The 18,528-nt window shown below is 43.5% G+C and overlaps 1 protein-coding gene across 5 annotated transcripts; it reads left to right on the top strand.

The window, feature by feature from the left end:
* Positions 1-373: 373 nt before the first annotated feature.
* On the top strand, positions 374-14,062 carry BORCS6 (BLOC-1 related complex subunit 6). 5 transcript variants are annotated; one of them, XM_085851063.1, is made up of 6 exons: positions 456-575; positions 1,889-1,919; positions 2,168-3,409; positions 6,695-6,855; positions 10,335-10,418; positions 13,498-14,062. In XM_085851063.1, the coding sequence occupies exons 1-6, from the start codon at positions 471-473 to the stop codon at positions 13,621-13,623; spliced, it is 1,749 nt and encodes a 582-aa protein (XP_085707189.1). In that variant the 5' UTR covers positions 456-470; the 3' UTR covers positions 13,624-14,062. The 5 variants fall into 5 exon arrangements, with proteins under 5 accessions (XP_085707186.1, XP_085707185.1, XP_085707189.1 ...); XM_085851059.1 differs by lacking the exon at positions 1,889-1,919 and having other exon boundaries at positions 375-524; XM_085851062.1 differs by lacking the exon at positions 1,889-1,919 and having other exon boundaries at positions 537-676.
* The last annotated feature ends 4,466 nt before the right edge of the window (positions 14,063-18,528 follow it).

Genomic DNA, 18,528 nt, shown 5'->3' with positions numbered 1-18,528 from the left:
TATCTCTGGACCCAACCACTGTGGATTGTTTTTTGGGGGGGGGAGGTGTGATTTGCATGTTTGTAATTTTGTAGAATTCGAATGAAAAGCAGAGCAAAATTAAAGTTTGAAAATACACGTTTCATAATATTAGTAGTGTTAACACAACAGGGGTATCTCTGAACATGTCATCGGTTGTAGTATCGTTTTGAATCCAGACTATGGCGGTTATTTTTGCTAATATAACGAAACACCTCTCTGAATCAACTGCTCCGCTTTCCGAGCAGCTTGCAGAGCGGTTGATACGAAACGCCCGGCTTGGCAAGCCGCTTGCTAAGGAAACATCCCCAGGTCACAATGTTTCCTCCCTCTTTCCTTTTGTCGAATCGTCGCCTCGCCGTCAATTATTCCCCCCCCCCTCACCCCATCCGGTCACGTTGACCTTCCAACATCCTCATATAAAACAACAACAACAACAACAACAGCGCCTGATGCCACGTGACACGATGCGAGCACTTACCCGAAGATGGCAACGGCAGCCGAAGGTAGGAATCCGACGTCGGGAGAGTCGCCAGTCGCCGCACGTCGATCCCGCAGTGCGCAGGGCCCGTGTATCGAGTGCGGGATGTTCGTCCGGCCGCGGATCTCCGGAAACCCCTCCTGACATCGCTCGGGAATCGCCTTGTTTAAACTTCCGGTACAGTTGGTCGAATCGCCGCGAGTTCCGGCGCCGAGACGTTCGCACTACCCCCGACTTTGAGCCTTTAGTGGAAGTTGTATCTCGACTCGGAAGGCGGGTTTCCTCAGGGATCGCGACGAACGGCCACATTTGATGTTTCCTTGAAGTAAATTCCTCGGTTTTATTGACCGTGGACTCCTTTTCGAAGCCTTCGAATCGCTTCAGCGGACGATGTGCTCATTTCACTTGTGTCCGTGAAGCCGCTGATGGTTCGTTTTACACCCATAGTTCGGGTCACGTGACTTACACCTGCACCTCGAACATCGAATTGACCACGGGCACCGCTTCCGTGAAAAAAATACTTCGCTGATTGTGTTTTAATGTTAACACGGAAAATGCCTCGTGTGTCTAAATGTATTATATATATAATCATGTTTACAGCAAAGAGGACGAAGCTCGGCAAGTAACTAGCTGCGGCTCGTTCACAGCTTAGGCTCCATGGCGTTGTAGTTGGCGGCTGTGATTTATCAGTCGTTTATTCGAAGACAAACATTCGTGGGTGCACCGGGGTGTGGTTAAGGGAAGTCACGTGACTCGCCCGTGTTGATGTGATGCTGTGCCTGTGTCCCTATTAAACCGATTGTTCCCACTTCAGAGTCTTCGTCCCATATTGTTTGAGTCCATGGTAGTAACGATGCAGAAACTCATTGCAATCTGATACACACGAACACACACATACACGCGCACATGCACACGCACACACATACATACACGCGCGCACACACACACACACACACACACACACACACACACACACACACACACACACACACACACACACACACACACACACACACACACACACACACACACACACACACAACAACTGTAGGAAAGATTATGCAGATTTTCAAGTCCAGAATGGCACAAACCCATTGCCAGAGCTCTGAAGAAGTTCAGGCTGGATTTGCACTGCATTTGCATTTGCTGCTGATGCAGTGCCCCCTGTAGGTTGGAGCAGGAATTTGTAATTTTCATGGTGCTGGCGACAGCACGCCTACTCTTCACAAAGGACACTGTGGGGTCTTTAACGTCGACCATCTAATGCCGGCAGACGGGATGCCCAGTGTTAACGTCCATCCGACGAGGGACGGCACACCCATTGATGAATCACCTTGCCTGTGAAACACCAGGATGGAAGTTTATAGCTAGGCTGGGATTCAAACCCAGACGAAGCAGCTCAGAGGTGAGTGTGGGGGAAGTAACGCCAGTAACTGATGACGACAAAGATAGCCCCTCTGTAGTATTATCTTGCCGAGCTGTTCGTTGCATTGCTCAATAATATTCATTGAGAACTTTGTGTCAACTTGCATTTATAGAGGTTTGCAATGACTAAATACCCTGTTAGTATGGTGTTGTTGGTGATGTTTGCTATGTAGTTTAAACGCATGATTTTTGCCAGCTCGTATTTATTTGTTTTTTGATTATTTATTGTTTTTTGCTTTGCAGAACATGACGTCAGTGCACCTCGTAGCCAAGATGTGCAGGAACGTGATTTCTCTCACCTGGATTTGCAAAACAATAACCTCGGATTCGATGGAAATTCTGACCATTTAGATGGAGTTTGGAGCAGACAGACCTCTGGCAGTGGAATGCAGAGCCAGAGAACCTTTGATATCCGACGGAGTGATGGACGATGTCAAAACAGCTTGGATGTGCACAACGTTGAGAGTGTGTTGCATGGAGACCTTGCGGATAAGACAATAAGGGTGGAGAGAGGAAATTTCCCACAAATGGAAAGCTTGCCTTCTACCAATGATGCCTTTTCAACAGATACAAACTTTGCGGAGAGTATGTTGGAAAAGGATGATTCTAGCCTCTTGTGCGCTGGCAATGACGACGTATTGCCATTGACAATTGAAAATGAGCACCTGGAAAGTGCTGAAAGATCAGCCATGAATTCCTTCGAGCACCTTGTGATGTCTGATGAAACACCAGGTGGCTTACAAGAGAATATGAAGACTACTGTCTCTGACGACGAAAGGCCGATCAACGATTGCCCCAAATCTACATCAGATCTTGTAAAATCGGGAACGGCAGGTGGGGCTGATTTGGACTTTAGTGCTGAATGGGTTGTCCAAACTTCAAGCCATACGTCTCCTCGCCGAGGACAATTTGCTGCGCAGAAGCAGAGTTTCCTTCCTGACGATGAAAACGTATTTCATCATGACCGGTCGCATTTAAGCGAAGACGCCTGCATGGATTTTACAACTTGCAACAAAGACAAAACTGCAGTGTGCGCAAGCACCGTTACCGGCCGCGATCATCTTGGTCCTCGAAAGCCACGGGTTAATCCCTTTAACTTCTTGCAAGATAAAGACCTGAGTGAAGACGTGTGTGAGAATTACTTTGGCGATGCAGCGGATGATGTCGTGGCTTGCAATGCTGCACCACAAGCACCAGGCCTGTCACCTCAGCACGTGTTCGCCCAAGTACAAGTCGGTAATGTTACTCGGAGAGAACCCAGGCCTTCAGGTTGGTTGCAGGACAGTCGAAGCCTGGATGGTATAAGCCAGCTGTACATGTCGAAAGACATAAAACCAAAGGATCTGAAGCAGGAAGGACGGAGAGCAACCATTGCTAGCTCTTTAGAACTGGAGGGAACGGTCGTTCATGAAGGCAACCTCACACATTTTGTGGTTTCAGATCTTCAAGAGAAAATTAAACTGAGCTCAACGAAGCAGTTAAACGGTGAGTTAACTCTGTGAATGTGCTCATGATAATGCAGTATATATATACCGAGGTATATTGTAAGATTAAAAAAAAAAAGATCGGTGTGAGACTAAGAACCCACGTGCACGTTTAGACCTTGCTCCATTCTGTGCTCCGTTGTGCAGGCGAACAGCAAAAACTCGCTCCGAAGAATGGCAAACAGGTGCTTGTGAAGGCTAGTGTCGGTCTGTGTCAACGGACGCGTACACAGATGGATGTAATAGACAGAACATTCAATGGAAGTATGCTAATCACCATGGGCTTGTGGGAAGCAAGAAGAGCTTCTCACAGTGGATCCGCTTTTTCTTCCCCCCCCCCCTCCCCTGGCGAGTATACTTCGATAAACGCTCTGATGACTCCATCCATTGCTCGAGCAAGTCAATATTGCCAGACAACATGGACCGAGAGAGGAACCATGATTCAAATGGCTCCAATGCTCGAGGAAATGACAGCATCTATCTTTTTATATACTACTGCATGCCCATAGATGCGTGGCCGTACGTGCAAACCCTCCCCCCCTCCCCCCGCAAAAAAACTCAGAGTGCCAGAAACAACAACCACACAAACCGTTCCTTCGCTTTCACGTGGCTGTACGTGCAAAAAATATATATACACTTTAAAACCGCTTGCCAGAAACAACCACACAGGCCGTTCCTTCACTCTCGCGTATCCGTACGTGCATGGCCGTACGTGCGTGCCCATACGTGCGTGGCCGTACATACAAAAAAATTTTTAAAAAACTTTCAAACCGCATGCCAGAAACAACAACCACACAGGCCGTTCCTTCGCGCTCGCATGCCCATATGTGTGTGGCCGTACATGCAAAAAATAATAATAATAATAATAATAATAACTTTCAAACAAACACACAGGCCATTCCTTCGCTCTCATCAACGTCGACTGAATTGGGGCATTGTGTTTATCTATAAATGCGGATAAGAAATCGAGAAATTATTAGAATACAGTAAGTCATCACTATCCAAAAGTAGTGCGTACCCGTACAGAATGTTCACATCATTCCACGAATTACCACTTGCATTGAAGTAACAACTGCTGTGATACACACAGCGTTAATTAAAATCAAGTCTTCCTCCCTGTCTTTGCTTGCCATGACATTCGCTGCCATTTTCCATTGGCACTCCTACCCCACGGTAACTAAGGCGCCGATCAATCCCCATCGTAACCAGCACGGCACGTGACGTCATCGTCGGCCGGCCGTGCACTGGCCTACGCAGCCACGCCCACGCAGCAACGTGTCCTGTGATTGGTAACTAAATGGCGCATCGGCCACGCCTACGCAGCACGTGTCCTGCCATTGGTTGGTAAATAAATGGCCATAACTTGGGAACCACTTGTCCGATTAATATCAAACCTTGAAAAGGCACATCCACAAGGCCCCAGCAATATACCTGGCAAGTTTCAATTAGATCGGACCAGTGGTTGTCAGGAAACAGCGGTCACACACACACACACACACACACACACACACACACACACACACACACACACACACACTGCTGGAATTATCGATAGATGAAATGAGGTCAATGAGATGACAAATGAAGGGGTTGAATGCAGACTGCAGAGCAATGAGTAAGGAAACCCGTCGTTGTGAATCGTTTTTACCACCAAATTGAGATGTATTTCGTTGGTAAGCATGCTGAGTGGAGCTGCATTCCTTAACACTTCCAAAGGCCACAGCATTTTGACAATTGGAAACAAAAAAAGTTGTGCACTTTTTTTGATAAATTATTTTTGCAACAATTTTTCTTCAATAAATCATAATAATAATCGTCTCCATGAACATTGTACACACCTTTATCTCGTTAGCACCTCTTCATAAACAACATCGATGAGGAAACGGTGCTTCTTCTTTGTTTCCTCGTCCAGGGCAAGAATACGGAGGATTTTAATGGCCAATTATTCAATTGGCGCCAACGTATTTTGCCTTTTCGCAAGGAAAAACACGAAGAGGAGAGGAGAGAAAAAACCCGTAATGGCGAACGCGGCTGAGTTTCTCTTCACCATCGGCTACGCAGCAACGCTTCCTGTCATTGGTTGATATAAAATGGCCGCAGCAACGGTTCCTGTCATTGGTTGGTGAATAAATGGCCATAACTTGGGAAGCACTTGTCCGATTAATATCAAACCTTGAAAAGGCACATCCTCAGGTCCCCAGCAATATATCTGGCAAGTTTCAATTAGATCGAAACAGCGGTCACACACACACACACACACACTGCTGGAATTATATATATATATATATATATATATATATATATATATATATATATATATATATATATATATATATATAATGGAGTAAGTGTATGTATCATCTCTACTCCTCCAAGAGGGTTTGGCCTCGGAAGCGGAAGCTTTCAGGGGTTAATGAGGTCACCTGAACTTGTGCCTGTGCAAGTTTCGTTTGATTTCTAAGATGGGTGAAATTTTTTTTTTGAAAACTTTATGGAATCAAACGAAACGTGCACAGACACAACTTCAGGTGACCTCATTAACCCCTGAAAGTTTCAGCTTCCGATGTCAAATCTTCTTGGAGAAGTATATGATACGTACATCCATACTTTCCTCCCATTATGAGGTTATCTCTCCGAAATGAGCTCATAGAGTGGGTCCCAGGGTCTGGCTGTCCATACGTACGCCTGCTAACATTTGATTAAAACATCTCAGACTACCCAACAGATTATGGACCAGAGTGTGGAGAGGGCAGAAGGAGCTCGACTAGAGGAGAGGCCACCTCACCGATCTGTGATGAGAAGCAACGGACATTGTGCTTGGGTCTCATTGCAGGAGATGCTAATAATGTTGAGAGGTTTAGAGTCTCCAGAATCCAGGAGAGACTTGATGCTGAGGCCTCTGTCCATATCATATGGTTGTCGATAGTTGTGGCTTTGAATGCCAGATACTGTAGACCATTTGGGACAAGCCTGATGTTGGCTTAACGGTTAGGGTAACTGACTTAAGATCTTAGGGTCTTGAGTTTTTGAGCCCCCGTTAGTCATTGAAGTAACACCAGGTGGGTTGACTCAGCCTGTCATCCTTCCGAGGTCGGCAAAATGAGTTCCAGTTTGCTGGCAATGGGAACGACATCGGTGGCACAGCCACGCTTCCAGAAACGATGCAACCAGCATCCATAATCCATCGGATGCATACGAAACAACATCAACAACCAATTGGGATTCCTGTTTTGTATCCTTTTGTTTTAAATGTTTTGCTTTTATGATTAAACTTTTTTTTTTTCAGAGGAGAACAGGACAAGTTTGGAGGTTTCGAGTTCTTTTCAAAGAAGCGCTGATATCCCTGCCATCGACCCATCTGTGCTGGTCGACCTGGAGATTCAGGCTAAAGAGGTGGCGAGTAATGTGGACAAGATGATGAAGTCTTTAAATTCTGCTGTACAAAATGTAAGTTTGGTCACATTCATAACAGGGGTTTTTGGCAAGAGTAGAAATAATAAAAAAACGACGTGGAGCATTTTCCTCTTCGATTTACAAGGAGTGTTCAAACTGCTGAGGATTACATGTTTCTTGTCAACTCTACTCGCCAATCTCGGGCTTTGTGATTTGTGTTTAAGTTTTAAAATTCCTACATGGGACAAATGATATTTATACTCAACTTTGATGTTTTGTCTCTCGTAACAAGTTCAGGTCTGTCAGTAGTGTCTTTACTCACTGAGTTATGGTGGAACCGTCAAAACTTACCTTCACCTGCTGGAATAGCGTGAACAAGGCCTCTCATTTGGGGGCGTCATGAGGTCGATTATCAAGTGTCATCGTGTTGTCTTTTATTTATTATTTTTTTCCTGTAATGATTTTTGCCAATTGTTCTTTGGGTTGCATACTTTCGACGTATTTGTGATGTAAATACCTTTGACCGCATCAAAAATAAAATGAAACTAGAAGGGCACTCGGTAGAGTGCATACCTCCGCCACGTAATGCCTGATCCACGAGAACATATCGGGCCCAATACATTTTTGAAATATCATGCTATACAGCACTATATCGTTTTTGGCCCTATTTCTGAATGGTGAAGAACCACTTTAGGAATCAAATAATTCTCGTATCCGGATCCAGATTTGGATCTTCACCAAAATTGAATCAATTTGTCCTTGCCACACACTCAACATATCCACCAAATTTCATCCGAATCCGTCCACAACTTTTTGAGATATATATAATAATTTTTGGCCCCATCTCTCAATGGTGAAGAATCACTTTAAAAAAGTTAAATAATTGTTGTATCCAGATCTGGATCCAGGTCTTCACCAAAACCTAATCGGTTCATCCTTGTCACACACGGAACCTGTCCACAACTTTGAGATGATCACGTACACAAACAGAAAGGGGTGAAAACATAACCTCTTTCACCTTCGGTGGCGGAAGTAACTGGAGCGAAGTCGATGGCGCATCATCGCAAACCCCTATGCTTCCCACCTAAAGAAAAGTTGAAAAATTACCCCCGTGTGGGGGTGACGGTCATCTCTATAATACCACAAGTTCTCAATGTTCAGGTAACCGCGAAACGGTCCAAACTAACCATTTAGATTGAAATAGTTCACAGAGATACACTAGGATAATACTACTAATGACATAATTAATATGTATTGTTCATTTAGTACCCGGATTAACACATCAGAATCACCAGTAAGTGCAATACCTGGTTTTCCGGTCCGTCCACTCTGGGGACATTTCACTTCCGGTTGTAGAAAAAAAAACGAAAAATAGGCTTAGCTCTCGGAGATTATGATACTCCTGTAAATTATTCTTCACTGATTATAATGCAACTTTCAGAATGAAAATTGGTCAAGTATTTATAGAGATATTGAGGTTTGAATAATCGTTAGAGCGAGAAAATTCATTAATTATTAATTCCACAGAAGTTTTGTGACACTGCACAAAGTAACATGTCACGTTTGAAAAAACATTTTGTATGCCAGATTCATTAATTATTAATTCATTAATTATGGAATGTACTCATTGATATATTAATCTGAAAGCCCGAAGCATGTAGCATAATTTATCACTTATCCCCTCATCCGGGATCCGTGTCCTCGCCCCACAGCCTGCAGCCCTATGTCCGCCGGTGATTATGTTAGATATCGGCACGATCGAGAGGAGCCTGCGAATCATCCCTGCTGATGCACTGAATTGATGCAATCGTTCGGCCAGAATATTCGTTGTCAAGATGTTGCGTGATTAAATCGCCAATACAGTCACTCGAATTTATACCGCCGACACACTTCTTAACAATCGCCTTCGCCCCAGAAACCACAGTCAATCTGAACCACGCTGGCCACTGCTCAGACGCCGTGACCGGACAACTGCGCAGTTTGGTTAAAGATGACTCGGCATTTTGGCGCGCGCACACGAAATTATATGTTGAAAATAAATGCCGACGTTTACATTTCGGGTTTTGAAATTTTTGCACCTTCGGCGGAAAATGTATAAATATAAAAGGCTAAAAATGTGTTTTATATTTATATTTCATTTCTCCTTCCTTCATTCTTTGCGAATCGCATCAGCGTTTTTGGCCATCTTCCAGATCACGTGACGATCAAACGGGAAAGAAATTTAAAAATCTGTCCAGTTTGATACAAGATAATATTTTTTACTATCATAATCGATAAACAGTTGCCGAATATCTTGTAGAATGGCAGACGAGATAGGTTTTGAAAATGGCGATTTTTATAACTTTCGTGACCTTGAACCCGGACAAAAGTTATATCATTGTGCAACACTCAGACCTCTACCCACATACTAAGTTTCATCAAGATCGGAAAGAAAAATTGTTGACGGACAGACATTTGGTCCGGCTTTTAGGTCCGATGACCTAAAATGGCAAAAAGTTCCACCAGAAATGACCCAATATCACATTTTAGGTCAAATTTTTTTCCCTGTTTTGACCTCTGTGACCCCAAGTGCCCACCCCCTGGGTCATGAACTCGGGGTCAAATTCCAAACATCGTTACATATTTCATGCGTCCCCCAATGCTGATTTCATGTACAAAGTTTCATTTAAAATGTTTACAGTGTGCCTGTAATCGCATTTTTTTTTTCTTATTTGACCTTTTGAGCTGGCCCCAGGGGGCAGGGCCAAATATGATCCTGCTGTCACACCTTTTCACAACTGTGTTGATCATAACTACTAAGTATGGTGAATTTCTGCGCAACCGTTTAGGAGGAGATGGTTTGACGGACAGACAGACCGACGAAGCCAGATTACAATATCTCCCCATGTTTTTCAAAAAGCGTGGGGATAAACATCGTTTTGACATCATTACCGGTGTAAATGAACGTTCAAGCTCGCAGCAACATGACCATATACAATCGTAAGCTGGAAGTGACCTTTGAACTGACTCTTAACATGTGGGCTGCGCCGTGGTTTTATGTGCAAGTGGCATCGATTAAATATTTTATCCCTTTTTGTAACCGATCATAATGGGTTACCGGCGCTACCTTTAGTTGTCGCAGCCATTTGAGAAAGGCCTGTCGGATAAGTTTATTTTTGATTTCCATGGGACAGTGCTCTGGTTGCAGGGGGTTTGAGATGAAATCTCACCGCAAATCCTGATCCCTCAACTTCAGCAGAAGCTGGAACGAACGGGATCAAAGAAAGCCGTGTGCACCTGAACAAAATGTCTGTTGGTTTAAATTTTTTTTATTTAATATCGAATTGCTTTAAATCTTAAATATTTATATGTGAATATGTAGTTAGCATCATTACATCTCCCAAAGCTTCTTCCTTGATGGTGAAGATAATGAAGATGCTTCCTCGGTTCTGCCTTGGCCGAGTTGTTGCTCCTATAAAGTCCCAAACTAGGTAGTGGAGACGAGGCCCGAGTGATTTGAGCGTTGAGCTTCTTCGTGCCAAATTATCTTCCAGATGACCGCCTTGAGTGTCGGCTACGTACAGACGTATCGGGATTCTGTCGACAGCCTCGGTGAATCGGTGGATTTTAGTATCAAGGTATGATGATCCTTTTTTAAAAATTATTATTGTGTGATCTCAAAGGTTTTTTTTATTTTTATTTAACCTTCATTTTCATCTTCACATACTCGAATTGCGATGATGACAATGCTGAGCAATGATGTTTTAACTTTAGACCAAATGTGGTGGTGGATTCATGGTAAGGAGGTTGGGCTGAAATCGCAGAAGTTTTGTATTTTTATTTGTACAGAAATCTTGGCCCATGAATTGGCTAAACAATGGCTGGGTTCACGAACGAGATGTTAAAGCGAACAGGCAGACAACCACCTTTTCCATTGGGCTTGACGAATGGCAACTTAAAAATCCAAGTCTGATAATGAAGCAACGGCTGCAGCAGAGATTGCTCGGAACACCCCCAGGCCTCCTCCAAATTTTTGAAGTTCCCTGTCGTTCATATTATGTTCCACAGTTTTATGAGGATTGTTGTCTCATGCCAGGCGATCTGAAATTTTTTTTTTCCTCTCCATTGATGTCCACCATAAACAGATCAAACATGGGACATGCAAATTTTGTTTCGTGTATTATTCATGACTGAGAGTGGCATTTTGCAACTTGGAAAAAAGAAAACAACATTTGATTCCTGGGAACGAATTAATAATTTTTTTTGCCGAATAATTGTGCGTATTACTAAAATTAACACCAACATGTGTTAGTCACCAAAAAGTTACTGAAATAATTAAAAATTGCAAATATTGACTCGATAAACTGTGTTAGTGTACTGCAACAGTAACGTATACTAGTTATGTTGTTCAATGACTGTTAGCGAAGTGATGGATTCAGTGATTGTGTATCTACAGTATATAATATATATATATATATATATATTACTTTCAGTTTGGAGAATACTTGGGACTTTGGCAAACTGCAGTTTAGCCTGGTGTTGGCTTAGCGCTGAGGGAGGTGGCTTGGGATCCGAGAGTCCTGAGTTCAAGTCCCATTGGCCGCTGAATTAACACAAGGGAGTTGACTCGGCCTGTCATCCTTCCGACGTCGGCAAAATGAGTGCCAGTGCACTGGTAATCGGGGCACTGCATCAGTGGCATATCCGCACCCGTAACCGATGATGCAACCAGCAGCCAAAAGGCTGCACACGAAGGGTATCGACGGATTTATTAAATGTGGTATTGGTGTGGTGAAGGCATGAGGGGCCGAATGGCCTCCTCCTGCACATCATTTCCTTGTAATCCTTGAAACAATACTCGGCCTCGTATTTAATATTCAGAATTGTCACGTCGTCGTAACTCTTTTTGAAATTTGGACAACACAGTCATGGATGTAACGTACCTGTGAAACACCTGGGTGACGTTGCAGTCGGGTCACAATTCCAACGCAGGAAAGTGCGCTCTCTCTAAGCTATCCTACCAACCCTGAAAATACAGTAGACACCACCATAAAGGTTGTCATCATGGCACACATTTAATGATCAATTTGAACTTCATCAATGTGGACAATTGTTTTTTCCTGCATTCTTCGGATTTAAAATATGTGCCACGACCTCCAACAAAATTTTGTACATTTTTCATAAAATGCTGAGTTAATGGCTGTTTGCAAGTCGACCTTAATTGGAATGATGGAGTTCACTTGAATAATAATAATAATCATCGTCGTTTTACGGCTGTTTCCATTCTTGCATGTGGAAGCCGTGGTTCACCGAACGGCTGCTTTCCAGGCTGCACGATCCCTTCTTACCCCTCTTGTTAAGCCTTTAACTCTAAGATCCTCTCTCAGCAAAATATCCCATGTTTTCGTCGGACGGCCTCGAGCTCTCCTTCCATCCACATACTGTAATATTTATACACTTCTTCACACAGCTGCCCACATGTCCAAACCATCTCAACCGACCCCTACACATAACCTCACTAATGCTTTCTATACCTAACCTATCGCTTAATTCCACATTTGATTTCCTGTCCTTCAGTGCCACATCACACATCCACCTCATCATTCTCATTTCATTCACACCTCCGTTCATTCTCCTTTTTGATCACTCATGTTTCGCTGTCACACAACATCACGCTTCTAATGCAAGCTGCATACAGTTTTCCCTTTAATCGGAGAGAGGTACCTTTTGATGTGAATAGGGGAAAACTCCCAAAACTTCCTCCAGCCACTTCTAATTCTTGCATTCACTGCTGCCTCCATACCACCACCTGCATCAATCGTATCACCAAGGTAACAGAATTTATCCACACATTCCATTGATATAGCCCCATGAACTAACCTTTCTACTCCAACTGGAGTCACTTGTTTACCTGCACAAGCAGCACATTTGAAGTCAGGTACTACCTGCAGTCCATCCCTGATGCCACGACACCTCTTGTGCGCCCAACTGTTGCAGGATCAGGATATACACAATATTGAATTGCTACCGACACCTTTTCTACAGACAGCACAGGGCCACCTTTCTATTTTTTCCCACACTTCCTTCTCCCATACCACTAATCAGTACTTTTGTTTTCCCTGTATTCACTTTCAGTCCTCTGGCTTCCATACTTTATATTTATCCATTACCTCTTCCACCTTGTTAGCTATCAGCATATAGAAGTTCCTTAGGTGAGCCGCCTCTAAATTCCTGTGATATAGCCTCAAGAACAATGATGAACAGGATTTGACTCAAGACTGACCCCCTGATGAACACCCACTCTCACTTCAAAATACTCACTGTGCATCTCGTTTACCCTCGTACAAGTTTTTGGGCCATCATACATCACCGTGACTACCCTGACTAACCAATCCTCCACACGTAACTTTCTCATGGACCATTGCACCACTTCCTGAGGCACCCTATCGAACGCCTTCTCCAAATCCACAAATATAAAAGACATTTGTTTATTCTTCCCTCGATATTTTTTTCCTGTAATTGCCTAACGATCAAAATTGCCTCCATCATACCCCTTCCTGGCATGAAACCAAATTGCATTTCATGTATATTAACACTGTCTTATCAATTTATCCATTAATATTGGTGGCATATTAATACATTTCCATACAAAAGGTTTTCGTTACTTTCAGGTTTTTCTTTCTTTCTTTCTTTGTCTCATCCTTTTGATTTGGACAGGCAATGTACACGCTGATAGCACGCACTGAAGAACTGGATCAAGCCATGCGGCCTGTTCATTCCCTCACCAAACAAATCAAGGAGGTCAAGCGGTTACTGGATTACTTTGAAACCCTTTGTAAATAAATAAATAAACAAACAAAGGCTTTTTGCTACTTGTTTCCATTTACTGCCTTCACTGTCAGATTGCTGCACATTCATTGGGTTGAACAAGGCTTAAATCATTTCACAATGTTATCGACGCGACTCGGACACAAGCCCGACTCGTTCCTGATCTGTTTTATTTTTCATTAATTGCTGATTTTTGCTCCATAATGTGCTGCCTTTCCCACACTTCATTGTTGCATTGACACATGGAATTATACAATGAAAATGTTTCAAATGTGTGTGTATGTATATATATATGTGAAATGCTGTTGTATATTTGATTTGATAAAATTTGGCACCAAATGCTTTTGTAACTGCTAAACTTTGTACAGATGTTCAAAGTATCCAAGCCATTAATGGTGACAAGTTACTTTAGGACTGCAGTGCATGCAATGCAATAAAGAAGTCTTCAACAACATGACTATCGATACTATGCTCTTCTTGGGAGTTTAACTCGTTTTCCCAACAAACGGAAGCATTCTCGTATTTCTGAAAAGGATTGACAAGTGCAAATCGATAGTATGAAAAGCAAAAGTGTAAAGTGCTTCTGCTTCAAGAAGCAAAAACAACATGATAAATCTTCATGAAATCTTGCACAAATACCAGAGTTCTGGACAAAGAAATGGTCTTTATAAAATCTGACATACACCACATGGCCAAAAGTAGGTGGACACCCCTCCTAATGAGTGGATGGATTCAGCTATTTCAGCGACATCCATTGCTTACAGGTGTATAAAATCAAGCACACAGCCATGTGTTCTCCATACACAAACATTCATTGGCCGTACTGAAGAGCTCAGTGACTTTCAACATGGCATCGTCATAGGATGCCACCTTTCCAACAAGTCAATTCGTCAAATTTCTGCCCTGCTCGAGGTGCCCCGGTCAACTAAGTGCTGTTATTGTGAAGTGGAAACGTCTAGGAGCAACAGTTCAGCCACGAAGTGGTAAGCCACACAAGCTTACAGAACGGGACCACCGAGTGCTGAAGCTCGTAGCACGGAAAAATCGTATTTTGTCGGTTGCATCACTCACTTCCGAGTTCCAAACTGACTCTGGAAACAAGGTCAGTACAAACACCGTTCAGAGAGCTTCATGAAATGGGATTCCATGGCCGACCAGCCGCACACAAGCCTAAGGTCACCATGTGCAATGCCAAGCGTTGGCTTGAGTGGTGTAAAGCTCACCGCCATTGGACTCTGGAGCAGTGCAAACGTGTTCTCTTGAGTGATGAATCACGCTTCACCATCTGGCATTCTGACAGATGAATCTGGGTTTGGTGGATGCCAGGAGAACGCAACCTATGCGAATGCATAGTGCAAACTGTAAAGTTTGGTGGACGAGGAATAATGGTCTTGGGCTGTTTATCATGATTCGGGCTTGGCCCCTTCGTTCCAGTGAAGGGAAATCTTAATGCCACAGCATACAATGACATTCCAGATGATTCTGTGCTTCCAACTTGTGGCAACAGTTTGGGGAAAGCCCTTTCCTGTTTCAGCATGACAATGCCCCCATGCACAAAGCGAGGTCCATACAGAAATGGTTTGTCGAGATTGGTGTGGAAGAACTTGATTGGCCTGCACAGATCCCTGACCTTAACCCCATTGAACACCTTTGGGATGAATTGGAACGCCGACTGCAAGCCAGACCAAATCGCCCAACATCAGTGCATGTCCTCACTAATGCTCTTGTGGTTGAATGGAAGCAAATCCCCACAGCAATTTTCCAACATCGAGTGAAAAGCGTTCACAGAAGAGTGGAGGCTGTTATAGCAGTAAAGGGGGGGACCAACTCCGTGTTAATGCCCTGATTTTGGAATAAGATGTTGGATGAGCAGGTGCCCACATACTTTTGGCCATGTCGTGTATAAAAGGAGCATGGTCTCAGCCTCTGTGCGTGCATCTGTCAACCGTATTCCACAAGTCAAGCAATAATGGTACCCCTTACACAGCACAGCGACACACATACACGAAGCATATAGCATGCTGCACATACATGCATGAGGAGAGTGTTTCCTGGCATGGCCTACGCAGAGTACATACCCCACAGTTAGATCAAAAGAAGGAGAGCGAGCAGGGGGGATAAATTTTTTTTAATTTTGATCTTCCTTGTGTTGTATGTGATTCAGAATTCAGCATCTAAGAATGCTGTGATGACGTCATTCACACTCCCCAAGTGTAGAGCCAAATACCACCAAATATATATATATATATATATATATATATATATATATATATATATATATATATATATATATATATATATATATATATTTTTTTTTTTTTTTTTACCATGAACAACCGTTTATTTTTTAAATTTTTTTTAGCAATTACGCAGATTGGTATTCCCATGAGCGAAGTAACGGGTCTTACATTCGAGTGGAGGTCAGAATGGTTTAGCGGTCTCACACCGGATTTGGTGGTGGCTCCTGGCCAATTTATTGAAGAAAAGGAAGCCAAGTGCACAAGTCCATCTTCCCCGATCTTTCCCCTCACCTTACCTTCGAGTCTAATCCACAACGGCTTGGGGCAAAGCTTAACCATTTCTGTAAGACACAAACCCAAAAGTAGGGCATAAACCCAACTGGGATACATGTGTTGTAGTGGGTGAAGGCACCTGCATGCTATAGGTATACAAGTACCATTGGAGGACTCTTACCCTATGATGGTCAGTAGTCGAAGAAGAAGCACTCCCTTCATATATCCAGACGCATTAGGCTGCTGAGGCAGTTTTCCATTGTCTCGAGAGCACAACCCTGGAGGAGTCACCACTCTGACATAGGATACTCAAACAGCTCATTATTTCCAGTAAGCTGGTACTCAATTTGCCGACCTCAGAAGGATAACAGGCTGAATCAACGCACCTGTTATTTAATGACATGACAGGGGCTCAAACTCAGGACCAGCCACCTTAACCATCAAGCCAACACGAGGCTATGATTATCAATTGGTTTTACGAAAAATCGTTAAAGAGTATTGGAAAACTCTTACCTGTGATGGTATTGTGGAAATGACTCCTCGGGGTTAACGTTACTTAGTATAGTTCAGTTGTAGTTCCTTAATAAATATGTTAAAGTACGTGCGAGGTGATGTAGTCATACTATTAGATACAAGTCGTTATATGGAATAGATAGACGAAGTCCACCCCTCCTTATGTATACATTGAAAAAAATCACCATCCCTGCAAATCTTTGGTTTATGTTCTACCCTTTGTAAATCTGTCCGTTCTTTTGAAGCATTTCTTAGGCTTTGAGGGGCCAGCGAGAGAGGAAAAGCCATGACCACCATGCCAACCTTCAGCAACTCAGGATTGGGAAGGGTTTGCCCCACCATGGATGGGACATTGGTCCAATGTTGAGTGGGTAACATATGGGGCGGAGGCAATAAAAGCGGGTGTCTTGGTGAGAACTTGATGTGACTGTCGCTCGTACTGCAGGCCAGAGCCACACCCTCTCCTCTACAGTGTCATGACAAGACCCAGCAGCACATTCCCTGCCAAAGTGGCTGGGATCTGAACTTGATGATCCTTCGGTGGTGTGCTTGAGACCGCATAGTATTCCTGGCCTGTGACTCCCGCTGTCTTTCTGAATACAACAAAGAGAGAGAGAGAGAGACAGACAGGAGACAGACGAGACAGACAGACAAGAGAGAGAGACAGACAGACAGACAGACAGACAGACAGACAGACAAACAAGAGAGAGAGACAGACAGACAGACAGACAGACAGACAAGAGAGAGAGACAGACAGACAGACAGACAAGAGAGAGAGAGACAGACAGACAGACAGACAAGAGAGAGAGAGACAGACACAGACAGACAAGAGAGAGAGACAGACACAGACAGACAGACAGACAAGAGAGAGAGACAGACAGACAGACAGACAGACAGACAGACAGACAAGAGAGAGAGAGACAGACAGACAGACAGACAGACAAGAGAGAGAGAGACAGACAGACAAGAGAGAGAGAGACAGACAGACAAGAGAGACAGACAGACAGACAGACAGACAGACAGAGAGAGAGATATATAGGCCTTTATTCAGTTGCTTCACAAAAACGGTGGTGCAGTCTCACAGTTTGTCAAGCAAGCAATCACAGCAACCTGCACATTCCTTTCAAGGAAGGCCCAAAGAAAAAAAGTTGACCAACAAGCCAGCACCCCCTTCCAAGCTTTTGTCTGCAGATTAAAACTACATTTTGGTTGTTGTAATATACAATGTCATCAAGAATTGTCTGTCCCAAACAAGCTCCTCTGAATTAAAAACATCTATTGACAACATATTCACATCGTTCCATCACCAAAAGCCAATTATTGGGTAGTGCACATTTTAAGGAACAACAGAACAACATTTTACCTTTTTCCAGAGTGGAAAGGGTGAAAGTGACAGAGTATCAAGTTTGTTTTATTATCACAAACAGTCTTGTATCCTATGTGAAAGCCCCTACAACTATTTCATGTAGACCATCATTCCTGTGGTCCAATGTCCATTAATTTCAGCACACACACACACACACACACACACACACACACACACACACACACACACACACACACACACACACACACACACACACACACACACACACACACACACACACATACACACACACACACTCCTCAGCAATTCAGAGGATAAAGATGCCTTCCATATTTGATTGGATCATCACAAAGATACATGATCAAGACCCATTGAATATGTTGAACGATTTAAATTCTCATGTGGGAGATGACTGGTGCACTCAGCACGATGGAGAGGTGAACGAGAACAGCCAGTCAAGTGCCTTTTTGGCACTTCACAGTAGCCATTCATTTTGTATCAGAAACTCCTTCCACAGCATGCAACAGACTGAAGAGAGTAAAGAAACCTGGCAGCACCCAGGGACCA

This window comes from Eptatretus burgeri, chromosome 13, assembly GCF_056783735.1.
Source record: "Eptatretus burgeri isolate ZD-2024b chromosome 13, Ebu_testis_v1, whole genome shotgun sequence".
In the NCBI taxonomy this organism is placed as follows: domain Eukaryota; kingdom Metazoa; phylum Chordata; class Myxini; order Myxiniformes; family Myxinidae; genus Eptatretus; species Eptatretus burgeri.
The sequence above is the reverse complement of the archived record's forward strand: the minus strand, read 5'-3'. Positions and strand labels throughout refer to the sequence as shown.

Coding starts and splice junctions, on each gene's coding strand:
- BORCS6 (XM_085851063.1), top strand. CDS start 471: ATGCCACGTGACACGATGCGAGCACTTACCCGAAGATGGCAACGGCAG. Junction 576..1,888: donor CGCCGCACGTCGATCCCGCA/GTGCGCAGGGCC, acceptor ATTCAAACCCAG/ACGAAGCAGCTCAGAGGTGA. Junction 3,410..6,694: donor CTCAACGAAGCAGTTAAACG/GTGAGTTAACTC, acceptor TTTTTTTTTCAG/AGGAGAACAGGACAAGTTTG.